This window comes from Protopterus annectens, chromosome 12.part0 (genome assembly GCF_019279795.1).
Source record: "Protopterus annectens isolate FY-2018-M chromosome 12.part0, PAN1.0, whole genome shotgun sequence".
Lineage (NCBI taxonomy): Eukaryota > Metazoa > Chordata > Ceratodontiformes > Protopteridae > Protopterus > Protopterus annectens.
The window spans coordinates 227,659,061-227,686,324 of record NC_056746.1 but is presented as its reverse complement, the minus strand read 5'-3'; the positions used below and the strand labels follow the sequence as shown (position 1 = coordinate 227,686,324).

Here is a 27,264-nt window from a genome sequence, read left to right as displayed (position 1 = left end):
AGGGTTGCCTCGAGCTGGTAAAATGAGTTCTCGAGCTTATCAAGTGCCGAGTCGGAGCCGAGGATCGGCTCCGAACCCATCCAGCAAGAATGAAGGCGAGTTTGACAACTTAACATCTTGTTGTTTACGGAGGTGAAGAAATTCAAAACAAAGGCTCAGTAGTGCTTTCATGTAACGTAGCTAGGAACTGTTACAGCTTATTTTCATATAGCTCAAAGACCTGTGCAGTCATTATTGGGTCTCAGAGACAGTTTGAGAATGAATCTGCTTTTTTTCCCAAAGAAGTTCATCATATAAGTACATATCCTAGTTCCAATTTTTATAAAGCCATTTTCTCAGAGTATGCTGATATTTTCGATGACAAGTTGGGCAAACTTCAGTTGTGTATTCTATGAAGTTAGACCCAGAGGTCAGTCCATTAGTCAGACCAGCAGGAAAATTTCCGATAGCTATGTAGGATAAAGTCAAAGCTCAGTTGGATAAAATGGTGCAACACGATGTAATTTGCCCAGTTACAGAACAAACTGAATGGGTGTTGTCCATGGTAGCAGCCCACAAAAAAGGCTCAGACTAAATTAGATTATGTATTGATTCAAGAGATTTAAACAAAGCATTAAAGAGACCACATCATCCAATGAGTACAGTTGAGGATGTCACAGCCCTAATACCAAATGCCACTGGTTTTTCTGTCTTGGATGCAAACAGTCCATTTTGGCAAGTGATGCTTGATCACAGATCCTCATTACTGACTACTTTCAGTACCCCATTTGGCAGATACAGATTCCTAAGGATGACATTTGGAATAAATTCTGCAAATGATGTCTTCCAGTGTGCAATGGAGCAAATTTTTTCAGGTTATCCTTGTGCCATAATAGTAGTAGATGATTTATTGGTTGGAGCCAATGGTGAAGCAAAGCATGATAGAAACCTTAAGAGAGTTCTAGACAAAACACATGAAGTGAACTTAAAGCTCAATCCTCTGACGTGCAAATTCAGACCACCAGAAGTTACATATGTAGGTCATTTATTTACAGCACTGGCTTAAGACCAGACCCGTCCAATCAAGCAGCCATTCTTGAGATGCCAGCATCAGCTAATGTCCAAGCTCTACAACATCTTCTTGGCATTGTCAGCTATTTAGGGCAAGTTTATACCAGACTTTAGTGAGTTGACAGCACCTTTAAGAGAGCTGATGCACAAGAATGTTACATGGTCTTGGTCGGAACAGCAACAGAAAGCATTTGAAGACCTTAAGCAGAAAATTGCCATCCCAACTACATTAAGATACTATGATGTCAATAAACCAGTCACTCTTTCCTGTGATGCTTCAAAATTTGGTCTTGGCACAGTTATTCTTCAAGAAGGCAGACCAGTAACCTATGCATCAAGAACCCTTAACCAAGCTGAAATGCAATATACTCAAATTGGGAAAGAACTTTCACCCTGGGGATCATGTTAGTCGCCCTGCTAGACAAGGGTCCAGAGAAGTAAACATTGTGGGAAGAAATATCCAGGGAATTATTATGGCTAGGCTTGTATAGGCCCTAGGGCCGATAGCCTAGTACCAACCTATGAATAGTATTGGCATGTTCAAAGTTTCATGATTATATCTGTAGTCGAGCTATTCAGATTGAAACTGATCACCAGCCTCTAGTTGCTATTCTACAGAAGCCTATGGATTCAGCTCCAGCGAGGTTACAAAGAATGATGCTCAGATTGCAAAGGTCCAACTTCAAAATGGTCTATAAAAAAAGGCAGACTTCTTTATCTGGCTGATACCTTATCCAGATCACCCAGAAATGCAACGGAACAGCTTGGCACAGAGAATTTTTGACTGACATAATAGAAGTGTGTAATTTGTCCACCACAAGACTTGAGCTGAGAGATCATAGAAAGACTGATCAAATTTTGCAAAAGCTTAACCACTACATTAATACTGGATGGCCGTCAAAGCAATCTAGTGTACCACCTGAAGTTCAAACTTATTTTACTTACAGAGACGAGATGTTGATGGAAGACGGCATTATTTTCAAAGGTCTTAAAATTGTTGTTCCTGCTTCCTTACAACATGAATATATCCAGATTTTGGATCGTGGTTACGTAGGTTCAGAATCTACCAAAAGAAGGATGAGAGAACTAGAAGTCTGGCCTTCTCTAGTAAAAGACATTGATAAAGTACTCTCTTCTTGTTCATTATGCAATAGTACTAAACAGCATTTGCAAAGAGAACCACTTCAGCTAAGTCAAGTGCCTGAACTACCTTGGTCAGCAGTAGTCACTGACATATTCGAGTGGAACAATCAGCATTACTTGGTATTGGTAGACTGTCAGTCGAACTGGTTTGAGATTGATTTACTACCTAATCTAACATCCACTGCTGTTATCACTAAGTTGAAACTTCATTTCTTAGTCCACGGTAGTCCATACAAAGTTGTTGCTGACAATGGTACTCAATTTAATAGTCAGTCGTTTCAGAAATTTGCAAGAGAATGGGACTTTGTACATGTTACTAGTAGTCCAAAATATCCACAGTCAAATGGACTAGCTGTACACAGTGCAAAGCAATTACTTGAAAGGTCAAAGCATGATAATACCGATGGCATTTTGAATTTACTTAATCTCAGAAACATACCCTCATAATGATATACTAGGCTCACCTGCTCAAAGACTTCTATCTAGGCAAACCAGAAAAACACTGCCTATTAATTCCAGTTTATTGAGGCCTAAAGCTGAGAACAACAGAACCATCAGAGCCCAATTATTCAGGAAGCATTCTTTCCAGAAGTCCAGTTATGATAAATCGAGCAGATTTCTTTGTCCATTGAAAGAAGGAGCGATAGTGAAGATACAAATGGCAAAAGGTTTCGACTGGATTGGTCAAGTAACAGTACATGTACTGAGCCGACATCTTCCTGTACCAGAATCCATATTGCAGCATTGTTTCTGTGATACAGACTCTAGATCTCAGAGCAATCCAGATAATGTTCCTGTTGCAGAATGTGTCCTAACTTCTAGTTTCATTCCTGATGATGTGCCTGAAGTCCCTAAGGTTGAACATTCAGCAGAGACAGTCCCATGTGCTATTTTACGTCACATGATTTGGTTGTATTTCTAGACCTAGTGTGAAATATACAGCGACCTGGACATAACTGTATATATGTATCTAGTTCTGTATAATTGCATGACAAAGAATTATTTGTATTGATTGCATGTCAACTGATGTTGTCAATATTGCATGACCTATTTCTTAAAGAGGGAGGATGTAGAACACAGTGTGTGTGCTGTATCTTTAAGAAGCACATCAAGGACTGAACGTGCATTTAAACAGCAAGCACGTGCTAGATTCAGTGCCATTTTGAGTGTGCCAGAGTGAGCATGTAAGAATGTAATAGCTAATTTGTATATAACTTTATCTAAGTTAATGTTATTAAGTCTCAAGCCTGATATGTTTGTACATAATATAGCTGCTTGAACAGAACCCACAAAGACTTGTCTATTACATCCCGACTACATGAGTGACAATGTGAAAGTCAGATTTCATGTTTTGATCTATGATAGGCACCTAGAAGTTTGGTTTGGTTGACTGGTATAATGAATGTATTATTATTTGAAGTAATTATGAATGAGGTGGTGGGATCAGTGGCTTTAGTGGAGTGAAACAACATCAGCTTAGTTTTCTTTGGGTTAAGTATGAGCTGAGCATTGGACAGCCAAGTTTATACTGCAGTAAATGATTATTCTGTTATTTTTGAAGCTGCTGGAGTGATGGGGCAGAACAGGGTCAAATCATCTGCATACTGGACTAAGGTGGCATGTAAGATGGCAGTGTGAAAGTTGTTAGTATCCCTAATCCTTTGTGAAATTGCAGTCTCTCGCCCAGTATCCTTCTTAATTCTTTGCATGTTGATTTGGGTGGAACATACACAGTTACTACTGTCTGTCATCCAATTTACCCTATATCTCCCATGGGAAATTTTTCTCTTGCAGGAGTGCCACTCTCCTTTGCTTCTTGTTCCCCCATAAAGAGTTTGCTATAGGTTTGCAATGAGCCCCTTCCAACATATGTTTTTTGCTTTGTTGTGAAGTGCGTTTCCTACAAAGCCAAAATCTTTGCTCTGTAACCTCTAATGTGCCATAGAATTCTTTGGCTTTTAATCTTTGCACTGAGACCATTGAAAGTCCATCATTTAATATTCATTCGCTAATCTCCCATTTTCCAGTATTTATCTTATCGTCATCCGTCCCTTTATTTCTTTCCGTTTATCTTTTGCCACTTTTCTTCTCCTTTTTGTGTTTCTGTTTCATTCTTCCTCTTATAACCTTGGAATGAGTATTTTTTTTTAGAAATCCCTCGCCTACAATTATGCACATATTTATATAGATATTTGCCTTCCTCAAGGCTTTCTCACCTCTGACAGGCGTCCGATGCCTCCTTATCCAAAATCTTGCCACTGCTATGACAGTGTGGTTTCACTTTTTCACTTTGTGAGTTCTCCACTTAGCTCTGCCTACACCTTATCTTTCAACTGTACCTTTTCAGGTTTCTTAGTCTTTTCTTTTATATTTTCCTCTCCCCATTACCCCTTGTTAGTTCTTTCTTTTCCATATTCTTTCCATTTTCCCTTTCGTGGTGTGATCCTAGTTTAACCACCCCCTCTCTTCTGTGCATCTCCTGTAACTTGACATAATTTACCTTTGTCAGCACTGATCCCCATGACTCATATTTGCTCAAGCAATTTATTTATTTTTTTGCTTTTTTTATTACTTCTTTCTATCAGTCTCTCCCCTTTACCACAACGCTGCTCTATGTAGTAGGAACATGGACTGTTTTGATTAAATTTACAGTAATCTGTAGAAGTACTTGTAACTGATATTTGATTATCCTGTCCTCATCCTTTAAAGTACAACACACTGGAAACATCTCAACTGCTTCTCAGCATGACTAGATAATACAATATAAATGCACAGCATAAAAAGAGCAAAACAAAGTACAGTAAAAAGGAAACAGTGAAAGTGAAACCGTCAGAAATTGCTTACCAGCATTATGTCCATTATCGCAAGACTCTGCAACAGTTTATTGCTCTAAGTTCATTTAGTATTGGTAGAAAAAAAGCTGCACTGTCTCAATTCCACATTTCCTATGTAGGATTGTTACAACTCCTTTGCACTTCTGCTCCTTGCTTCTCTGATAATACTCACTTTTCCTCTTAACTGTTGCTGTCATTTGAGCAGTAGAAAATATCCTCTTGGCAGTTTCCCTGAACGGGAATCTGACTGTATTCTCCCATCAATGACCAAATCACTTCTCCCTTCCATTGTCACAAACACAGCTCTTTAATTTACTGGCTGCTGTATTTAATGCAGGGCTTCATTAGGGCTGGTGAATGTTTTAGTTATTCCCTGCATGTAGACTCTGAACATTGCCAGATAAATACATTGCCATCTTCATTTATTATTATTTTTTTACAATTCTTTATCAATGGAACAGACTCATTTCTACATCTTCTGGTCTTGAATGAAAAATCTTGGCTTACTTATACCCTGGTTTCTCCTAGAGTCACCCCCCCCCCCCGGTTGCCATACCTTCCTCAGGGTTCAAAAGTTTGGTATCTTATTATAAATGATCTTGCTCTGCTGGTACCTTCCAGTTCTGCCCTTCACGCAGGTCTATGCGCTTACTCTATTTTAATGTTTTCCTGGGGAATATTTGAAGTGACACCCCGACCCTTGTGCAAAATGTGAAAAAGGGGTTGAGGATGAATGGATGGATGGAGAATATCTGTCCTTCTTACAAGCATGTTCTGTACTGTCTTTTTACAGTCCTGTTTCTTGAGTCTGTCAGGCACTCCCCATTACCTTAACATTCTTTTTAAGGGCCTTGTCTTCCAAATATATTAGCTTCACCCCTGTGCAGGCAAGTCACACTTTGGCTGCATCAGCTCTAGCTTTTAGTTCTTCATTTTTAGTGATCGTTTGGAAATATATCTAAGTGTTTTGAAAGCCCTTGCTGCATATCTGCCACTTTCTCCTGAAGTTCAACTATGTTTTCTTTTATCATGTCCATTATGCCTTTAATCTCCAGACAAATATTGCTTAGCATTACTGCTTCCTCCTTTCTCTACTCATTTCCCAACATGGAATTGGTTGCAAATATTTTACTTTGCTTTCAACCCTCTTTTGTTTCTAGCACTCCTCTTCTGTCCCCCTTCCTGTGTGTTTCCCGGTACTGCTACTTTTTATTTACTATCTTGACAATTAGTCAATGCCAGATCCTTGTGGAGATGCTGTTATTTACATTGGTACAATACTGGAAATTATTCCTTATTTGTCTTGATCGATAATTAAGGCAGAGTTCTTAAACCAGCAAAACAAATCTTTAAGATAACTGCTAAAGTTCCATCAATTTGACTTGTACTTGGGAGTCCTATTATAATGTTATCAGCAATTTTTGATATCCAACACAACCTGCAAAATGGTAATAGTGAATAAACAATGCTAAACAAAATGGGCCCCAAAACAAAGCCTTGGAGTATACCTGTTGCCACATTAGCCCAATCACAGAAGTGATTTAATATCTTAACTCTTTGTTTCCTTCTTTAAAACCAAGTAGCAGCCCAGTTAATGATAGGCTTTATACAACGCTTCCTTAGAGACTCAGTAATTAACTTATGAGGAATGGTATCAAACTCTTTAGAGAGAAAAGAACTAGGTAGATGATATGCACGCATGCGCGCACACACACACACACAAACACACACGTGCACATACACACACACAGTTCTCAGCCCAAAGCAATTCTAACTGGGTTGTAAAAGTCAACTAGATTAGTAAATATGGATATATTTCTGATAAAGCCATGTTGAGACAAACCACACAAAGAAGCAAAACTACATCAAAGCAAGAATGCCAATTTTACAAGTTTTGCTTAAAAGAGATGTTAAACTGATCGGACTAAATTTTTTTCATTTCATCAGTAGTGCCATCTTTATGAATTGGTATGACATTAGCTAGGTGCCAAGCTGCTGGTTCAAAATAATCTGACAAAAATCTATTAATACAGATGTTAATCAAAGTGAAATAATGTCCTTGACTTTAACAAGGTAACACCCTAGCATATTATCTGCGCCAGGAGTTCTCACTTCTCTTAGTTTAGCTAAGGATTTTGTAATATTATCATTAATGAATACAGGGGAGTAGTTACAGATGTATCAGTATCACATGAGTTTTACCTCCTTTGTTGCTATAGCAGAAATTATTTTTGAAACATGTACTAAATGCTTATGCTAGCTCTATAATGTAATACCGCTGTGACATACTGACTCAGTGCCTTAAACCTTCACCTATTCCTATTACTAACATAGGAAAAGAAACTCTAATTATTACCTGGTTTGCATAGCTGATTCTCATAACTTTCTTTTGCCATTTTTCAGGAATATGTCAATTGTTTGCCTGCTAGATTTTAATCTCTCTTTGTTGATATTGTATTTAGACTTCTTAAAGACTGCAAACATCACTTGCTCTGTATAAGACACATTTATGTACTGAGGAAAATTTTAAATATTGTTCACCAAAGAACAATTATAAAAAGAATACTAGCTATAAACAAACTAAAAATGCTTAGGTTTGAAGATCTTTGCACCTTTTAAACTATGCAAAATATTCAATAATCACACAGGAAACTCTGCATTTAGTTACTGAGTTCAGTTAATTTGTTTTTGGTTTCTTTTTATACTGGCAACAAACTGGCATGTTAGTTAGTCCCCCTTTGTGGCATTATGTACAGAACTTTATTTCATTCTTGATCACAATGGATTACATGTAGGGTGGATTCTTTTAATAGAAGTACTGTATAATAGGTGTATTTTGCACAGTGCATGCTGCCATGAGTTATTGTCTTCCATGAACACAGCCCTATTATTAGCATCCAACTTACTTGTCCATCATCTTATTGACATAGATCTCAAGTGCCTGCAGGTCCTCCAGGAGCATCCTAGGAGCTTCAAACCGATGTGTATCTGATTTTTCATAGCTGAAAAAAAAATACAAAAATAAGGTAATCAAAGGATAAGGACTATACAAATTAGATAACAATTTGTGTCTTTCGGCTTTTCCCGGTTAGGGGCTGCCACAGCAGAACTCCGGTCCGCTAATGATTGGCAGTAGATTTTTACGTGCTGAGTTGCCAGCCCTGACACACAACCTTCAACGAAGGTACACCCATTCACGCATGTCTCCACACAGAAGATGCTCTAGCTGAGAATCGAACAGGACAACGTCTTACTGTGAGGCGACAACACTACCGCAGCACAACCACCGCAGTAGCACAAATTAAAATGCCCTGCAAGCTGCATCTTTACTCATAATGAACTACAAATGCTTCTAATACCATTTATTTAGATAAGGTAAACTATGCCTCTGGAATGCCCCATGAAAAACAGTAAATATTTGTTCTCCTGCAAATGGTGCATACAACAGTATTTATCATACTAAAAGTGTAATGCTAAGCTAAATTAATTGCCACAGTCCACCTGCAATGCTCTGTCATTACTGCTGTTGTGCTGCACTAAATACACCACTAGTACAACACAACAATATCAAACCAAATGAACATAAGCAACATGACAACTGCGGTGGTGATGCGAGCAATGAGTACACTATATTAAGTACACTATTAGTGCAGTACAACCTTATCAAACTGAATAAACAGCATGACTGTGGTGGTGGTGGTGGTGTGAGATGAGTGGTCCACAGGCTACATTTCTTTTCAACTCAAATTTACTGACAATCTAAGGCCACTTCTTTTCTCTAGCATTCTTTCCGTGTATTTTTATTATTTTATATATAAAAGCAAAACATGAAGCTTTCAATACATACAAATGCATTCTTCAGATTAGCAGTGCATATGAGAGAAGCCAGAAATATGGCAAAGAGGGGCAAGTCCAAACTAGGGCCTAGGGCTCCACGGTTCAATTAGCAGCTTAAACGTTGAAGGATGGATGGTCCAGTACAAGAGATTACTGGCATGTGAGACAGAATATGACTGCACATATTTATATTCCAAAATTAGAACCACACCCAAAGCTGAAGGTAGCTGGAATAAATGCTGCCAATCCAGATGAATTAAATCCAAAAGCTTTTATTGTAGATAGGTGAGTGCTTTTGCAATGATCAACATTGCTTCATCAGACAACATACCCTCAAACAACTGCACTATATATACATATGACAAAATTTAAAATAACCAGTCTGTTCTCAGCACAAATTAAACCACTCATCCCATCCTAAAGGTACAGATACATAAAAAATGTAGTGTTGCTGAAAGTAATAAAACATTCACAGTATACTAAATATAGTGTAATAGTTCATACAATGGCCAAACAAAAACCTAAGATAACAAAAAGTATTTATTTCAACTCTCTAACATTTGGTAGTAACATGAAAGAGGAAAAAAAAAGGGGGGGGGGCAAAAACTATCAAACCTGGATTATACTAATCACACAAAGTCAGCATTGGGACTTTTCACTTCAGTTTTCTAGATTTCAAAGCTGGTTTTAGGGGGGCAAAGTCATTCAAGCCTAGCCCCCTGTGTGCACCTAGCCTCAGGATCCACTGAACCTTCATAGACTCTGTCTGGTTTACAAGGTCACCCAGCCTACTATTCACTTCCTAAACATACAGTACCTGAAACAAGAAGGTATGCCCCTCATTTGTAGATAAAGAGTGTTTTGCTAAAGCACTATATTCTAAGCCTTTCCTAGTGCCTTGCTTTATTAATATTTAATGTGCCCTTTTCGCCCTTATTATATTTGTTTTACTCATTTAATCTTTTTTCATGCCCATTACATTTTTTTGTGCTTGTTTTACTCTAAACATGCCCATTTTGCTTTAAACATGCTCGTAATATAATTCTGATGTAGTTCCAAACCCCTTATGTGCTTTTCTGATGCACGTTTTATCAAATATCTTAATTTTAAAGATTTTTGTTTAATTAATATACCTTTTGTGCCTCTCGCTTGTTTAATAATGTGGTTTGTGCCCTCGTAATGCTCAGTTTTACCTTTTTTTATAAAATAAATTGTGCAAGTTTTCATTACCCTTTGTTTCTGGCCCTTTTTGTCTGCTTGGTTCTCTTACTTTACCTTCACTGTTAACTCTGCACCTCGTAGCTCTGAAAAGCAGTCTCTGAAATCCCATTTCTGACACCATGTCTCTTGTCCAGTCAGGATAAAGTGGATGAGTCTTCATGGGTTCTGGTCAAGCAGCTTTATTATGTACAAACACATCAGGATTGAGAATTAACAACTTTAACTTAGATAAACTTATAAACTAACTATTACACTCATACATGCTCACTCTCTGGCTGCACTCTCAAAATGGTACTGAAGCTAGCACATGCTTGCTATTTATATACACTTTCAGCCCTTGGAAATGCTTCTTAAAATGGGTCTATATCACAACGTTGAACTTACAAAAGTTCGATCATTGTAATATCGAACCCTAATGTCCGAAACCCAACAAAACCGAAAGCACAGAACTGCGATTTTTGTTCCATGACAAAAAAACAAAAAACAAAAAAAAATTTAAACTTAAACTGAAGTGGGGGGCGTCGCCCCCCTACTTAAATATACCAACTCTGAGACTGCACCACAGTGGAGGAAATAGCAAAGCCCCGAAAACAGCCCACCGATTTTTTTTCCCCCTGGGAAAAAAGTCGATGTGCCATGGTTCATAGGTAGGTACTAGGCTATCGGCCCTAGGGCCCATACAAGCCCAGCCAAAAAATGTACCCTGGCTTTCGCCACCCAAGAAAATTATTTTCCTGTTCCCCTGTCGAGCAGAGCCGCAGAAGTGATCCCCGAGGTGAATTTCCCATTTCCCATCCAATCATCAAGATTTTTCTTGAAGAGTGCTAATGAGGAGCTCTGTTTGACATAGATAGGTAGTCTGTTCCAGAGTATGGGAAGTCTCTGGGACAGGAATCTATCCCTCCAGCATGTTCTGTTTATTGTAGTGACAAGGTTAAGGTCCCTAGAGCGTGTAGCTTGGAGGGATTGGGATTTCTTTAAGTGGAGCATGTCCAACAGCTCTGGGTTTGACATAGCTTTGTATGTTAGGCAGAGATCACCCCTGAGTTAGCGATATGCGATGGAGTAAAGCTGTAGTTTTTTGAGATGGTCTGCATAGGGCATATGTTTGAGGCCAGTAATCCTCTTTGTGAGGTATTTCTGTGGTCTTTCCAGTTGTTGTAGATGTCTTGTGAGGTACATACCAAAAGGGGCGTTGTACTCTATAATGGGTCTAATGAGTGATGAGTAGAGGGGAACAATGACCTCTTTTTTTTCTGGATGAGAAACCTTTTGTGATGAGATGAGCCATGTAGAAGGATTTCCTGACCACTGTGGCGATGTGATTATCAAAGGAGAGACTACTGTCCACCTGTGTCCCAAGGTCTCATCACATTTTCGGCATTAAGTAGACTACCAGCTATGTGGTAGTTCATGGGTACAGAGTTTTTACCAAAGGGGATGACAATACACTTTTTGGCATTGAGCTTCAGGCCATGGCTTTGACACCAGGTATCTGTCTCATTGAGGCCCTTTTGTAGTTTGTCCACATCGTTAGGAGTTTCGATTATGGCTCCTAGTTTGCAGTCATCTGCAAACTTTGTTAGCCAAAGACCTTCTGTGTTGGCCTGCACTTCAGAGAAGTAGATACCAAACAGGAGAGGACCCAGGACTGAACCCTGTGGTACTCCACTTGTCACTGGTCTGATGTTGGATTTGGAATCCACTACTTTCACAGTGTGGGTTCTGTCCGTGAGCCAGTTGGCAACCCATCTTGTGACACAGGGATTTATACCTAGTTTAGTGAGCTTATCTATAATTCCAGAGTGGGGGATGGTGTCGAAAGCCTTGGCGAGATCTAGATAAGCTGTGTGAACCATTTTACCCTCATCTATGGCTTTGGTGACTGCTTCAAAGAAGTCAATCAGGTTTAGGAGACATGATCTGCCTTTTACAAATCCAAACTGAGTAGGGTCCAGAGTTTGGAGATTACCAATGTCTTTGTTTATGAGTTCCATGATGATACGTTCCATGGCCTTGCAGACCAGGCTCGTCAGGCTAATGGGGCGGTAGTTCCTGGGGTCTGTTGTGGCTCCCCCTTTGTGGGGTGGGGTAACTGTCGCGGTGCGCCATTCAGTGGGTACAAAGCCTGAGGTAAGGCTATGATTGAACATGGTACTTAGGGTGCCAGTTCATTCTGTAGTTCGTGCAGAACGCAGCCTGGGATATTGTCAGGTCCCATGGATGCTGTGTTCTTGGCTTTGGAGAGTGTGTTTTTTACCTGTGCAGCTGTGATTATAGGAACTTTGCATTCTTCAGGTATAGAGATGGGCCCTCTAGGGGGTGAGAGGGGGGTAAAGTTAGCACTGAACCTATCTGCTAGGATGTTGGCAATATCAGTTGGTTCTGTATATTTAGTGCCATTATGCTGTAACTCAGAGCAGATCTGAGTGTTACCATTTAGATTCTTGACATAGCTATAGAATGCTTTGTGGTTGTCTTTAGAGTCAGTGGCAATTTTGTTTTCCTAACTAGCATTAGAGAATTTTATGAGGGATTTCAGCTTCTTACTGAGGGTGACCAGGGAGTTCCTCCAGTCATGGAATTTTACTCTTTTTGCAACAGTTTCTTTCTCCTGTTGTAGAGTTTGTTTATGGCAGAGGTCCACCAGATTGGCTTCCTTTTTTTGGAGGATAACATCTTGGTTCTATTAGGGATAGCATGATCCATTCACTCGTGTAAGTGCTTATAAAGTGCATTTGTGTAGGATTCGGCAGTCATATCTCTATTGTCCGTCTGCATGGGTGTCATGAAGTTTGCCACTTCTGTCTTAAGAAGTGTGAAGTTGGCTTTTGAGAAGTTTTTTATGATGGTTTCCCTAATTGGGGCTGGGGGTGGGATGTGGATGTCTAGGCTGATTAGCTTGTGGTCGGATCTGACCAACGAGGAATTGACCTCTGGTGTGGAACACCGATTTCCCATGTTGGTAATGACCAGGTCTAGGATATTGCTGCCCCTGGTGGGGGTGTGAATAAGTTGATCCAAGGCGCTGGAATTTATGAATTCTAGAAAACGTTGAGCAAAAGAGTTGGTACATGAGTATAAATCGCCCATTATTAGGGTGTTGGGTTGTACCCTAATACTTTCCAGTGTATCAAAAAATGAGGAGTGTGAATCCTGGGGCATGGTGGGGAGTCTGTAGCAAGCTACAATTTGGATTGCGGTCTTGCCCAGAGTTAGCTGCACTTGGATAATCTCGGATGCATTATGCTGTACAACTAGCCTGGAGGTGTGGATATCCTTAATGAATATGGATACGCCTCCGCTTTTAGTGCTTCTTTCTGGGTTAGGTGGCCGAAAGGTGTGGTATGAATTGAATGGCTTCGCTATTTTCCACTTTCGGACTTTAGGGTTCAATATTACAATGTTCGAACTTGTTTTAGTTCAACATTGTAATACAGACCCTCTTAAAATTACAACGCAGCTCTATATTCTACAGGCTGAAATTTACTGGAGAAAACTGACAAAGGAACCAATGTCTTGGGAGCAAATAATTAGACAGAGAAAAGAAACAAAATGGGAAGAGGGTAAGAATACATTATTCTGATAAGTTCTGAACAGAAGAAATAGGCAGGGGTATCCTCCTTCCCCCTTGTTATTTGTTTTATATTTAGAACCACTGGCAAAAAAAAACAAGGGTCTCAGAAATTCAAGGATGTAACTGGCATGGTAATCAGAAAAAGTGGGCTTTATTTGCAGATTATATGCTTTACCTGATAACACCAGAAAAGTATATTTTACTGTTGTGGAACATTCTGAGACAGTTTCATGTCTTTTTGGGATACAAAATTAATGTAATAGCTGCAAACTGCGTACTCACACACGAATTGGTTCAGAAATACCCATATTTATGGGTACTAATAAAATTAAGTACTTAGTAGTATGGGTTAAAAAGGATTCTGTTTTGGCAGCTAAGGATATGTGGGAAGAGACTTAACAAAAGATAATACAAAAACTGAGAAACTGGAAGCTTTGTTTTATGGATATGGATCACATGATACAAGCAGTGAACATTTTTTTTCCAGTCCCTTTAGTTTTATTTACAGATCAGACATACTTTTATCAATCAGAGGATACATTGTGGATAATTAATAAGGAGTGAAAGATTTTATCTAGGAGGGAAAGAGAACAAGAGTTAATTGGGATAAGTTTATTCTTCCAATAGAACAACGTGGTTTGGGATTACATGATTTGAATGGGATATTTCAGAGCTACACCATTAAGGCTCATATACACAGCACTAGCAAAAAAGCTATAATTCAAAGTGGAAAGGGATGATGTTGAAACAGGGAGGAAGCTCAAGAAACAAGGAGAAACTGGGATATCAGTGAAGATCCTTAAGAAGAACAACAATAACCATGCAGAATATCATATTCATAAAGTAATAAAAAGTACTCTAAGAACTAAGCAAATATGGGAATGGTGAAAGGAGATTCTGCTAATAGGGATGACTGCAATTAGGAGTAGAGAGAATAGGTAAGAGGGGGTGGGAATTTACTAGAGACAAATGGCAAATGAACCAATGTACTGAGAGCAAATAATTAGGGACGAAAACTAACAAAAATGGGAAGAGGCACAGAATACATTTGGACTGTAAGCTAGAGATTGCCTTTCCTATTAAGGATTGATATTAGAACATAGGCATAGAAAAAGGAGCAGGGGGATCCTAAGTGAAAGACGAGCACTTGCAGAGTTTTTAATACAATCTCGAATCGAAGCTGCTGTTAAAAAAGGGATAATTAGTAGGGCATATAAAATATTTCACGATAACTACAGGAATCAATCAGAGGAAGTCAGAAAATATTGGGGAGAGAGATTGTAAAAGTAATTCACAAACTATAGGAGGGTATATGGCTGCCAACTATACAACAAAGTGTTGAAGATTTAGGAATGCTGCTTGGAATTGTTTGCAGAGGTATGTATTTTACACACCATGCAGAAGTCAAAGAATTTTTCTTCAGGCAGACTGCAGATGTTAGAGGTGTGACGGGTGAGAATAAGGTAACTGAGAACATATTTTGGGTGTGTAATGAATTCTCGGACTTTAAAAATTCCCTGCAGACAACTCTGTCAGAAATATTAGGTGTGCAAATTGGTGTAACTAAGGAAATTATTTTTTTAGCTGTGATAAAGAATAGGAAATGACTAGATACAGTAAGTCCTTGCTGAGTTCAATTCTAATGGCTACCAAAAAGCAATTATACAAAATTCAAATCAAAGTCTTAACCAAATTTACTAGAAGTAGTGAATATAGTAAAAGAGATAAAAGAACTGGAATTCAGATCTTTAGAAAAAGTTAGGAGCAAATGACATAGAAACATTAGGAATTGTGGGAACAATGTATGCAGAATAATGTTTTGGAGGAGGAACAAGGTTTAAGGGAAGGCAAGAACTGAATGAGCTATGTAATGTTCTGTACAAAAGGTTATATGTGATGTACAATTGCAACTGAAAATGTGTCAATATGGTTTGTTTTCATTTACATAAATGTATGATTGCCTAAGTCATAGGTGATAACTCAATAAAAATGTTTCTTGTTAAAAAAAAACAATAGCTAAGAAAGGAAGAGATGAGTTAAAATGATAATGTTTAATCAATCAACAGGGAAATTTCTTGAAAAATATGGTATTCCAATGTAAGTTTAGAGGAAAGAAAGTGATAAAAATCTGGAAGGTTTTGTTTAATAATATTTTAAGGGGTGGGGGTACCAGGATCGTGTAAGAAAGCTGTGGTGGCTGCACTACTGAAAGAGGGCAAAGACCTTTCAAACTCAGATTCATAATGAACCATTTCAATTTTAAACCATGATTAAGAAGTGTTCACGTCGATGCTAGCTACGAAGCTAAGAGAAAGGAAAAGGTGTTGCCAAAATTGATAGATATGGATCAATATGATTTGTGGAGAGAAGGAAACATTTGACAACATTAACAGAACAATGACAATAATGAGGGAAGCTCAGTGAAAAAAAATTGATGCTATTATTACTGGGTCTTTTTACAGACAAAATGTGTGACATTATTCTTTGGGATTTTATCAGTAGGTCAATGGCAGCATTTAGATTTCCTGATAGAATAATATTGTTAATTTGGAAGATAACTGAAGGGTCAGAAGCAAGAATTATAGTGGGAGGGTTCCTCACCAACAAGCTGTGTTTGAACAAAGGAACAAATTATCGGAGTCCTCTTTCCCCTTTGTTATTCGCTGCATATTTAGATTCACTGGCAAGAAAATAAGGGACTCAGAAATTCAAGGATATAACTGGTATGGTAATCAAAAAATTAGCTTTATTCATAGATGACATTATTTTCTACATGATAAATCCAGAAGAGGATATATGTCAGTGTTGTGGAATATTTTGAGACAGTTTCAGGAAATAAAATTAATGGAAGACAAAACAAAGGCTATAGCATTTAAAAATGTACCTACACATGAATTGGTTCACCAATACTCATATTTAAGGGGACATAAGATAAACAATTTAGGTGTGTAGATTAAAATGATTCTATTATGGTAGCTAAGGGTATGTGAGAAGACATTAAACAAAAGATAATACAAAAATTGTGAAGCTGGAAGCTCTTAATTGTGGATGTAGCAGCAAAATACAGGCAGTGAAAATGTTTCTATTCCCTTTAGTTTTATCTAGATCTGAAAAGTACCTGTTTTGTGAAAGCATGTGTGCTGCTGATTTTTATTTTAATAAACTGTAGCATCTATCAGTATTTTGAGCAAGTGGAGGTTTATGTTAAAATGTCAAAATACAGCCAAGACTACAAACATGAACTTGGCTCTACCAAATCAGTGATGGTAGTCCTAATTTGTGTGTGGATGGGAACATGTACACACATGGGAGAGCAGTGTAGGCCCTCTCAGTGATGTGGAGGCCAGCATCAGCCACAAAGGGGCAGGGTAAATGCTTGATAAAAACAACCTCATTGCTACACTGGCATATGCCAGCAAGGGCAAAATACACATTTATGGCTGCCCCTCTGGTTGGTTCTCACTCTGGTGATGGGGATTCTCCAGTCTGGTTGCACAGAAATTAATGGGCTTAAGACCAAAAGGAGAGGGGGAGGCTGATGGCTAGCTGGCATGGAAGGAAAAGGTACATAGAAAATAAAGGCATGGGTTAAGAAAAAAAATATGTTAACAAAAATCTAAGCAAACATATTTCATTTTTTCATCACCTACAAATATGAAGAAGATACTATCAGTTAAAAACAACATATGTAGACAAGAGACACACACACCCACACACACAAAGCAGACAGACAGACAGACAGACAGACAGACACACACACACACACACACACACACACACACACACACACACACACACACACCAAAGCATAAACTCTAAAACTTACAGCAGCCATGTTACGAACATGTAAAAAAACATGATTCAGATAAAATTGGAACATAAGTATTAAAAGAATTTTTAGGAGAAGCATGGATAGTGGTAATCAGAACTGCTGGCATGCAGTTTGGGTTTCTTTCCAAATCACGAGTATTGCTGGCAACAGATAAAACTTGAACAAGGTGCACACACAGTGCAGATAATTATCCTGATTTTACATATAACAGCTAGGTAACACAACATTTTGGACTACTTATATTTAAAGTAAGAGGTTACCTCGTTACTTACAATGTGAGTGCAAGGTTACGATCCCCTATGGCTTCCAGATGCTTAGCAAAGTTGTAATAAGTTGTACGGAGATGGACTCTGTCATGACCCTCAGCTGTTTCTATGCCTTTTTCCCACTGCCCTGACGCCTGATAGAACTTGTTCAGGAGATCATAGCGTTTGCAATTTTTGTACAGCTGCTCAGCATCCTCCTGGAAGAGAATACAAATAAAAAGTAAAACTTTGCTTTATTACTAAATGCAACAAGCCATCTGCACATTATCGTTAATTTCACCACATCAGGAATGACGATACCCTTAAATGTCCCACATGAGGAATATAATACAATTTTTTACTGAATATGGAATATAGTGATGCCATAGGTTCACAGTTTATCACAGTTTGAAAGGTATGAAACTAATACTAAGACTGAATTACTTACAATGAATGCCCAAAAGCTCTACATTTCAATGTGCTGTGGAAGTTTCTCAACTTTGCCATACTGATGTTATAACTTTTTTTTATTTTCTAACACACACAAACACAGTTGCACGCCTTTTGGATGTTTGGACAACATTCATCTTGCAGACTGCTATTTACAGCAACTCAAGCTTGTTAATAAGAAGTTAAGTACCTACCATAACGTTCCATGTTAGTTGTCTTCATCTCGCCTTCTTTCTTGCTGCTTGGGATCGGAGCCAATCCTCGGCTCCAATTCGGCCATCTTCAACAGCTTGAAAGCTGTTTACTGGCTCGAGGCTATCCCTTATCCCATTAATGCCTAGCAATAGCTACCCAGATCTCATTTGAAATAGCTAAACCAGACATAAGAGAAAAAACAGTTATCAAAAAACTGGTTGTTCCCAGCATTCTAATATCTAGAATAGTTTAGGAAGACCTGGCCAGAAGAATAACAAAAAAAGAATACACAGCCAGTGAAAAAAGGAACTCCTCTCAATCCACAAGAAAGAAGGCGAGATGAAGAGAACTAACATGGAACGTTATGGTAGGTACATAACTTTTTAAAGCTAAGTTGTCTATCTCACCTTCATTCTTGCTGTTTGGGACAGCGTCCCTAGCACCTAACACCATGGGTGGCTCAGTGGAACAGACTCTTCAGAACAGTAGAACCAAAGTCAGCTCTGCTCCGGGAGACCATATCCACCTTGTAATGAGAGATAAAGGTATGAGGGTTTGCCCATGTGGCAGCTGCACAGATGGAATCCATGGGCAACTTAGACAGAAAGGCTACGGAACGCCCAAGTAGAATGACCTTTAGGTTTAATTGGTAAAGTACAGTTGTGTACCTACCATAAATGTAGATGTTCGAGTGTATTCACTGTTGCAGTCATTACACTTGGGTTATCCTGCTGGCAGGCTACCTGCAGTCGGCATGAATTACAAAGTCTTGGTCCGGCAATCGGTTGCTGTCGCCTCTTCCCTGACGTCAGTGCGCCAGGGGTATAAAAGATGCAGCCGACGCCATTTTCTTCAGTTTCTCTTGCCCCAGATGTCAGGTGCCCCCAAAAGGGTAGGCTAAATAAATTTGTAAATAAAAAATCATGCACTAACATAAACATTACCTTCTTCTACAAGCAAATACACCACATAGGCTGTATAGAATAGAGAAGTATAGATAAGTCCCAGCAATGATAGGGGGATGGTGGGAGGGTAACCAGGACTGCAACAGTGAATACACTCGAACATCTACATTTATGGTAGGTACACAACTGTACTATGTTCATCATGTTTCAGTGTTGTAGTCATTACACTTGGGTTGAATCCCAAAGCTGAGGTTGGGCGGCTGGGTCTAAATAGGATTAGGAGTGGCTATGAGGCCCTGCAAAACTGCAGTGGCAAAGCCTGCTCTGGATTTAGAGTAAAGATGTAAGTGATGGTGCTTGGTAAAAGTGTGCACTAAACTCCAAGTTGCAGCCTCCAAAATTTCCTTGGCTGGTACTCCTCTGAGAAAGGCTGCTGATGTGGCTGCTTCCCTGGTAGAATGTGGCCTAATATTCTTAGGCAATGATTTGCCATGCTGTGCATAGCAGAAACGAATGCATTGTCCTATCCATTTTGAAATAGTCTGCTTTGAAATAGCCTTTCCTTGTGATCCTGCAGCGTATACCACAAAAAGTTGCTCAGTTTTTCTGAAAGCTTTTGTTTTGTCCAAGTAGAAGCGTAGCTGTCTGTGTATGTCCAAAGAGTGCAGAAGTCTCTCTCCCTTTATTCTGGGGATTTGGATAAAAGGTTGGCAAATGAATGGTTTGGTTACGAGCCACGCTGGATACTACCTTTGGCATAAATGTTGGGCTTGTCCTGAGAGAAACCCTGTCCAGATGAAAAATGATAAAAGGTTCCACTGCCATTAATGCCTGTAACTCCGAGACTCTTCTTGCTGAAGTTTTTGCTAGGAGCAGAGCAGTTTTCCATCATAAGAATGTTATCTCAGCTGTATTGTCTGGCTCAAAAGGAGGCAGTGTGAGCTTTTCCAAGACAAAGTTGAGGTCCCATGTTGGTATAGGTGCTCTCCTTGGGGGTCTTATGTTTTTTGCCCCTCTGAGGTACTGTCTTAGTAGTGGATGAGAGAAAATAGGAGGTTCCGTATTGTAATGAGCTGAAATGGCAGAGGCATGGATCTTTATTGATGAGAAGGATAGGCCTTTGTCCAGCATCTCAGTTAGGTACTGCAAAATCTGAGGAATATTAGGAACAAGCGGTTCAAGTCCTAGTGCCTGGTTCCAAGCACAGAATCTCTTCCATTTTTCTGCATAAGATTTCTTGGTGCTGGACCTCCTGGCTTCCAAAATGACATCCATAACTGCTTTAGAGAGAGATGTGTTCTGAGTGGCTATATTATTCGCCATGCAGCCAGATTTAAGGTTCTGAGTAGGCTGTGCAGGATCTGATTGTTTTGTTGGGTCAGCAGATGAGGAATTTGAGGTAAAGTCCAAGCTGGCTCTTGAGACAAGGTCTTTAGGATTGGCTACCAGTGCTGGCATGGCCAGTCTGGGGCAATTAGAATCATTTTTGGTTTCTCTTGTCTGACTTTTAGGAGTACCTTGGGGAGTAGAGGCAGTGGTGGATAGGCATAAACTGTTAGGCTTTTCCAGCTGAATGATAGAGCATCCACCTTCGATGCTTGTGAGTGATAAGTCCTTGTGCAGAATCTCTGTAGTTGGCAGTTGTAAGGGGAGGCAAACAGATCTATGTCTGGGCATCCCCATTTCTTTATCATCATGCTGAAGACTTGTGGATCTAGTTTCCACTCATGAGAGTCCATGAGGTTTCTGCTTAGTTCGTCTGCCAGAGTTTCTTTCTTTCCTGGCAGGAATTGTGCCTGCAGATGTACTTGATATGCCAGTGCTGTGTTCCACAAAGTCATGGCTTGCCTGCAGAGTGGGTAGGAATGTGTGCCCCCTTGCTTGTTTATGTACCACATGACTGTAGTATTGTCTGTCTTTAGTAATAGTTGTCCTGGATATAGTAGATCCTTGAAGGCTGTCAGGGCATTCTGTACAGCTAGCATCTCTTTTTGATTGATATGAAGATGCATTTGGTCTATGGGCCACGTGCCCTGTATACATTTTCCCGCCATGTGTGCTCCCCAGTCATAATCCGATGCATCTGTTGTTATTGTCCGCCTGGCTGTGGGTAAAGTGAAAGGCTGTCCCTTGTTGTGGTGACAGGCCAGTGCCCACCATCGAAACTCTTGTTGCAGGCAGGGAATGAGAGTAATTATTGTTTCAAGGCTGTGGCAATGTTGAGTCCAAACACTTTTTAGATACCATTGTAGCTTCCTCATATGCAGTCTTGCATATGGAATTAGCAGGATTCAGGATGCCATGAAGCCCAAATCCTGCAGAATTTTTCTTGCAGGTAGCTGGGTCTTTGTTGCCATCATTTGAAAGCAATGAGTTAGTTGCCTTTGTTTGTCTGGTGTGAAATAAGCCATCTGGTCAGTTGTATTTAAGCTTGCACCCAGGAATATTATCTCTTGAGATGGCACTAGTGTTGATTTATTTTCGTTTACTGTGTACCCTAGGCAAGTTAGTAATCTTTTTACAAATGCCAGATGCTTTAGTAGAATGTCCTTGCTGTCTGCTTGAATAAGGCAATTGTCCAAGTAGGGATATATTTGAATTCCTTTTTGTCTGCAAAATGCAATTACTGGTGCCAGGCATTTTGTGAAGACCCTGGGCGCAGTAGATAAGCCAAAGGGCAGTGCAGAGAATTGGTAATGCATTGAGCCAGCTATGAATCTGAGGTATCTTCTGCAAGAGCATTTTCTTTGAGCATTTTCTGGCTTGTTAAACTTGATTTCTGCATTGGTAACTGTATTTAGAACACAACCTAGAGCTGTTTACTGAATTTGCTGTTTGCACTTATTTTTAAAATCGTTATTTTCTTAAAACTTGCATTTTATCTGTCTCTGGCCTAGCACTCAAGTGTGGGGTCATTTACTGCACTGTTATAACTTGTCGATACTTGTGAACCTCTGCTATCTTTAAAAAAACAAAAAAACATAAAAACTTGCTTTTTCCCCACTTTTCTGAGATTTAAAAAAGTTCAGTTACAGGCTTGCTGTTCTGAACTGTTTGTAAGTTTCTTGGAGGACATTTTTTGCTTGGGCTAAAGGGAAGTCTCTCTGTTCATCAGTGGCAGTGATAAACATTGAGCAGCCTGCCTGCCCCTGTGGGAGTGGTTACTGCCTTGAAACTGTAGTTTTATTGGCCATTTTGGGTCAATTCCAAACTCCTTGATCTCCCTCTCTTAAAACCCTCTTTTGCGCAGTTTTGCACGTTTTTGTGCATAGCACAACAACGGGCAGCGCCGCCTAATTGGGTTTAAACTATTCCTGGCTCCACGAAGTCTGCTCTATCTCTCAAATTAAACACCATATTCTCATTCTAAGGCCCTTCACTGGTCCAAATAAGTAATCTTACAAGTTAGCACTATTAAACCATAAGCATTACTTACTCTTATACTCTCTACGATTACCTTGACCCCTATTGGTCAGTCTTAATTCAGTTTCCCTATATTACTCTAGCATGTCCAAAGGTCAGTAAATGGTTTCCTCTCCAGTCCAGCTGGGGAATCTGGGAATTTTGAGGCAATGTTACAACTGCCTCATGTACAAGGACAACCCCCTCCTCCTCCAAACAGGTTCAAATATATATGAGAGATGCAACCATACAGCCAAACTGGAGGCTGAGCTCTCTCATCTCAAAACTGGTGAAACCAGTCAGGAGGAGAAGGTAACCTCACACAACACAATTCCAGTATCACATAGTCCCACCACATCAGCAAACCAAACACATAAATACACAAAAACATACTCAGAGGCTCTAAATAAAAATTTACCTAAGCAACAGAGACCTCCAAAGCAGACATCCAAGCAAACGCTACCCCAAAACAAAACACGCACAACACATAGCCCACAAAGTCAGTGTGCCAAGCAGCCACAGCCCTTAAGGCTGAATAACACATCTGATACTCTTGTAATAGGTGACTCTATTGTCAGACACACTGACGTCCCCCCCACCAGGCTGAACAAAGAGAAGGTCACAGTGAGCTGCCTGTCGGGCGCTAGGATCCGGCACATAACGCAAGCACTCAGGTCACTCCAAAGCAAATACAAATATGACTCAGTCATCGTACATGCTGGTGTGAATGACCTGAGACGTACCTCCCTGGACTACATGAAAAGAGACATAGAGGAGCTCTCTGATCATGTAGCCCAGGCCGGTATGACCCTGACCTTGAGCAGCATCTTATCCTCACTTAGAATGATGCCACAGTACAAAGACAAAATGATCGATTTTAACAATTGGCTAAAATTTTGGTGTCATTCAAAGGGGATCCAGTGTCTGTCAGCCTGGGATGACATGCTCTACAAGACACGTTGCTTCGCTAGGGATGGCTTGCACTTGTCACCACTGGGCTTTCGGATATTGGCAAAGGCTCTTGCCACCCCCATAGTGCCTTTTTTAGGCAAGGCTCAAAAGTCAAACCCACCTCCATAGACAGCACAAGGAACAAGAAACTAAGGGTAATGCTGCTAAACGCCAGAAGTCTTAACCTCAAGATGCACGCACTCGAAGCTCTCCTCAGTATGGAGAACATCGATATCTGTGCAGTGACAGAAACCTGGTTCAAGGCTCCAGAGAGCACCCCGGCACTACCAGGTTATACCTCATATCATGCTTTTTGGCCCCAAAACCCAGACCGAACCACAAAAGGAGGGGGAGTTTCCATATTTATCAAGGATATCCACACCTCCAGGTTAGTGGCATTGCACGAAGTACTGGAGATCATCCATGTGCAACTAACAGTGGGCAAGACTGCTTTTCAGTTTATAGCATCCTACAGACCACCCTCTCAAAGTCAGGAATCCCACTCGGCTTTCCTGAAAACATTGGAGAACATGAAGATCTCTCCGAACACCATTATATTGGGCGACTTCAACTACCCAAACATAGACTGGGAGCACTACTCAAGCCCCAGCACCTTAGCCCAAAGGTTCCTGGAAATTATAAACTCAAATGCTATGGAACAACTAGTCACCACTCCCACAAGAGGGGATAACATACTAGACCTGATCATTACCAACATGGGTACTCTATGCTCCATACCAGAAGTATATACCTCATTGGTAAGATCAGACCATAAATTAATTTCACTGGATATCCACATCCCAACCGCACCCCCAACCCAGAAAACCACAGTGAAAAACTTCTCAAAAGCAAACTTCTCACTTCTCAAAACTGAAGTGGAATCCTTCAAGCCCCAGGGCCAGTGGAAACTACGGCCCAAACTGCAGAATCCTATATAAATGCATTCTACGGACATCTCCAGGAATGCATGGATCATGCCATCCCAACAAAACCAAGACCCAAACATCCAAAGGCAGGCGTCCAGTCTGGTGGACCCCAGCCATAAATAAATTGTACAACAGAAGGAGGAAGCTACTACATGATAGAGTAAAATCCCTAATAGGGAAGGCAGCTCTGATCAGTACTAGCAAAAAATTACGATCCCTCATAAAATCCTCCAAGGCCAGCTTCAAGAGAAAAATTGCACAGGACACTAAAGACAATCATAAGGCTTTTTTCAGTTATGTTAGGAACCTGGGATGCAACTCCCAGACTTGTTCTGAGTTGATTCTAAATGACAAAAAGTACACTGAACCCACAGACATCGCCAATATCCTGGCAGACAGGTTCAGTGCAAACTTCTCCACCCCCAAAAGAGCAAGTATCTATCTCGGCAGAGGGCTGCCTCCCAAACATCTCTGATGCTCAGGTGAAGGCTGCTCTCTCCAAAACAACCAGCAATTGCCAATCCACCCATTGCCACATTCTCATGGCCTCCCTGCATAATTGGTAAGATTTGGTTCCTCCTTGCTTGTTTATGTACCAGACTACAGACATGTTGTCTGATTGAACTGCAATGGTCCCTAGAGGTAGAAGGGGAGAAAAGTGTTGCAACGCTAGAAACACTGCCCTCATCTCCAGAACATCGATGTGCAGCTTGTACTCTAGATTGGTCCATTCTCCTTGGACTGTCTGTCCCTGAAAGATGCCCCCCCACCCTATCAGGGAAGCATCCGTGGTCACCGTAGCTGTCGGAGTGGGTAGCACAAACGGTCGGCCACCGGAGAGGTTGCAACTCTGAAGCCACCAAGACAGGTGTGATTTGCAAATGTTTGTGATGTGAATTTCGTGTGTCAGCGGTAACTGTTGGAATGACCATTGTGTGAATAGCAGCCATTGAAGGACTCTCATGTGCAGTCTTCCCAAGGGTATCGCAATGAGGGAAGCCGCCATGAGATCCAACACTTTCAGAACCAGTTTTGCCGGGGATTTCTTGGACAACAGGAGAAGAGATATGTGATTTTGTAGAGAGGCTATTCTTTCTGAGGGAAGCCTTAGAATCAAACGAGTATCTAAATCTGCTCCTATGAATGAGATATGCTGTGATGGCTGTAATGCAGATTTTTCGAAATTCACGGAAATTCCGAGATGAACACAGAGTTCTAGTGTGTAATCCCTGGTCTGAATCAGTCGACGCTCGGTGGTGGCAGTAAGGAGCCAGTCGTCCAGATACGGAAACACCTGGAATCCCAGACGCCTCAAGTGAGACGCTACCACTGCCATACATTTGGTGAAGACCCTGGGGGCTGAGGTCAGACAAAAGGGCAGGGCCCAAAATTGAAAGTGACTGGCTCCCAGCCAGAAGCGCAAGTGATCCCTGGACGCTCTGGCCATTTTGATGTGGTAGTACGTGTCCTTGAGATCTATTGAGCACATCCAGTCGTCCTTCTGTAAGAATGGAAGGATCGATTGAAGCGTGACCATCCGGAACTTTTCTTTCTTGATGAAGGTATTGAGCTTGCTTAGGTCCAGAATTGGCCTCCAGTCCCCTGTCTTTTTTGGAACTAAAAAGAACCTTGAGTAAGTTCCGAATCCTCTTTGGTCCGCCGGGACTGGTTGGATGACTCTTTTTTCTAGCAGCTTTGAAATTTCTATAGCTGCAGGGTCTCGCAGATGGGGCGGTACATCTGGGAGTCTTTTCTGCGGTAATGGGGGAAATAGAAATGGAATTCTGTAACCTCTGGTAATAATGCTTTTTACCCATTTGTCTGAGGTAAGACTTTGCCAGGCCTGAGGGTATAAAGCTAAGCGACCCCTGACTGCCTCCAGAGCAGGACAGCCGGGCCTCCTCTCAGGAGTGCTGGAAAGGTTTCCTGGGGAGTGTATCCCTGTCACCTTGGTTTGCGGACCCCCTCTGCCGCCAGGGTGACATCTTCCACCTCTGCCCCCCCCTCTGCCTCTGGAGGGGGCATCACCCTGTGTGCCTGGGAAAGAGCCTTGGGGTTTTCGAAACCACATTTTTCCACCACATTGCCCTTTGGGGTACGGTCTGGATGGGGTGGAAAAACGGACTCCAACAGCAGAGTCTTTCCCTCTTGCTCACACCGGGTAAGGGTCTCCTTTACTTTTGGCCCTAAGAGAGTGGCACCGTCAAATGGGGCGTTAGTAAAGGAAGACTTGAAGGCTTCCGCAAAGGAACATAAGCGCATCCAGGATTGTCTACGAAGAGCAATCGCTGAAGCCGCAGCCCTACTCGATCCTTCGGCTGCATATGAAATGAGCCTCATGGACGAGTTCACAATAGATGTAAGGGTATTGAGTTGTGCTGTAACTTTTTCCGAGACAGCAGCATCTGTAGTACCCTGGAGGGTATCTCCCAACTCTTTGATTAAATCCCTCTGTAACTGTGTGAAATGCGTCAAATAGTTCAGCGATCGCATGGAAAAAGCCGCTGAACTAAAAATGCACTTCCCATACCTGTCCATAGTCCTAGAATCTCTGTTAGGCGGATGGACAGATGAGGAAGATTCAGACATCTCCTTTTTAGTGGCCGCTGCCACCACCATAGCGTCCACTGGAACTCCTTTTGTGAGATAAGCCTTGTCTTGAGGGGCAGTAATATATTTATTAGGCTTTCTAGGGA

At 40.7% G+C, this 27,264-nt stretch overlaps 1 protein-coding gene across 1 annotated transcript in view; it reads right to left on the bottom strand.

Annotated features, from left to right (window-relative positions):
* Nucleotides 1–27,264, bottom strand: part of IFT140 (intraflagellar transport 140) — a 3,212,973-nt gene that overhangs the window by 636,870 nt on the left and 2,548,839 nt on the right. The window contains exons 23-24 of the mRNA XM_044089294.1: nt 17,767–17,957; nt 7,934–8,029 (exon numbers count right to left, since the gene is read on the bottom strand). Coding sequence (XP_043945229.1) covers nt 7,934–8,029; nt 17,767–17,957 — 287 coding nt within the window. The remainder of the gene's footprint in view (nt 1–7,933; nt 8,030–17,766; nt 17,958–27,264) is intronic.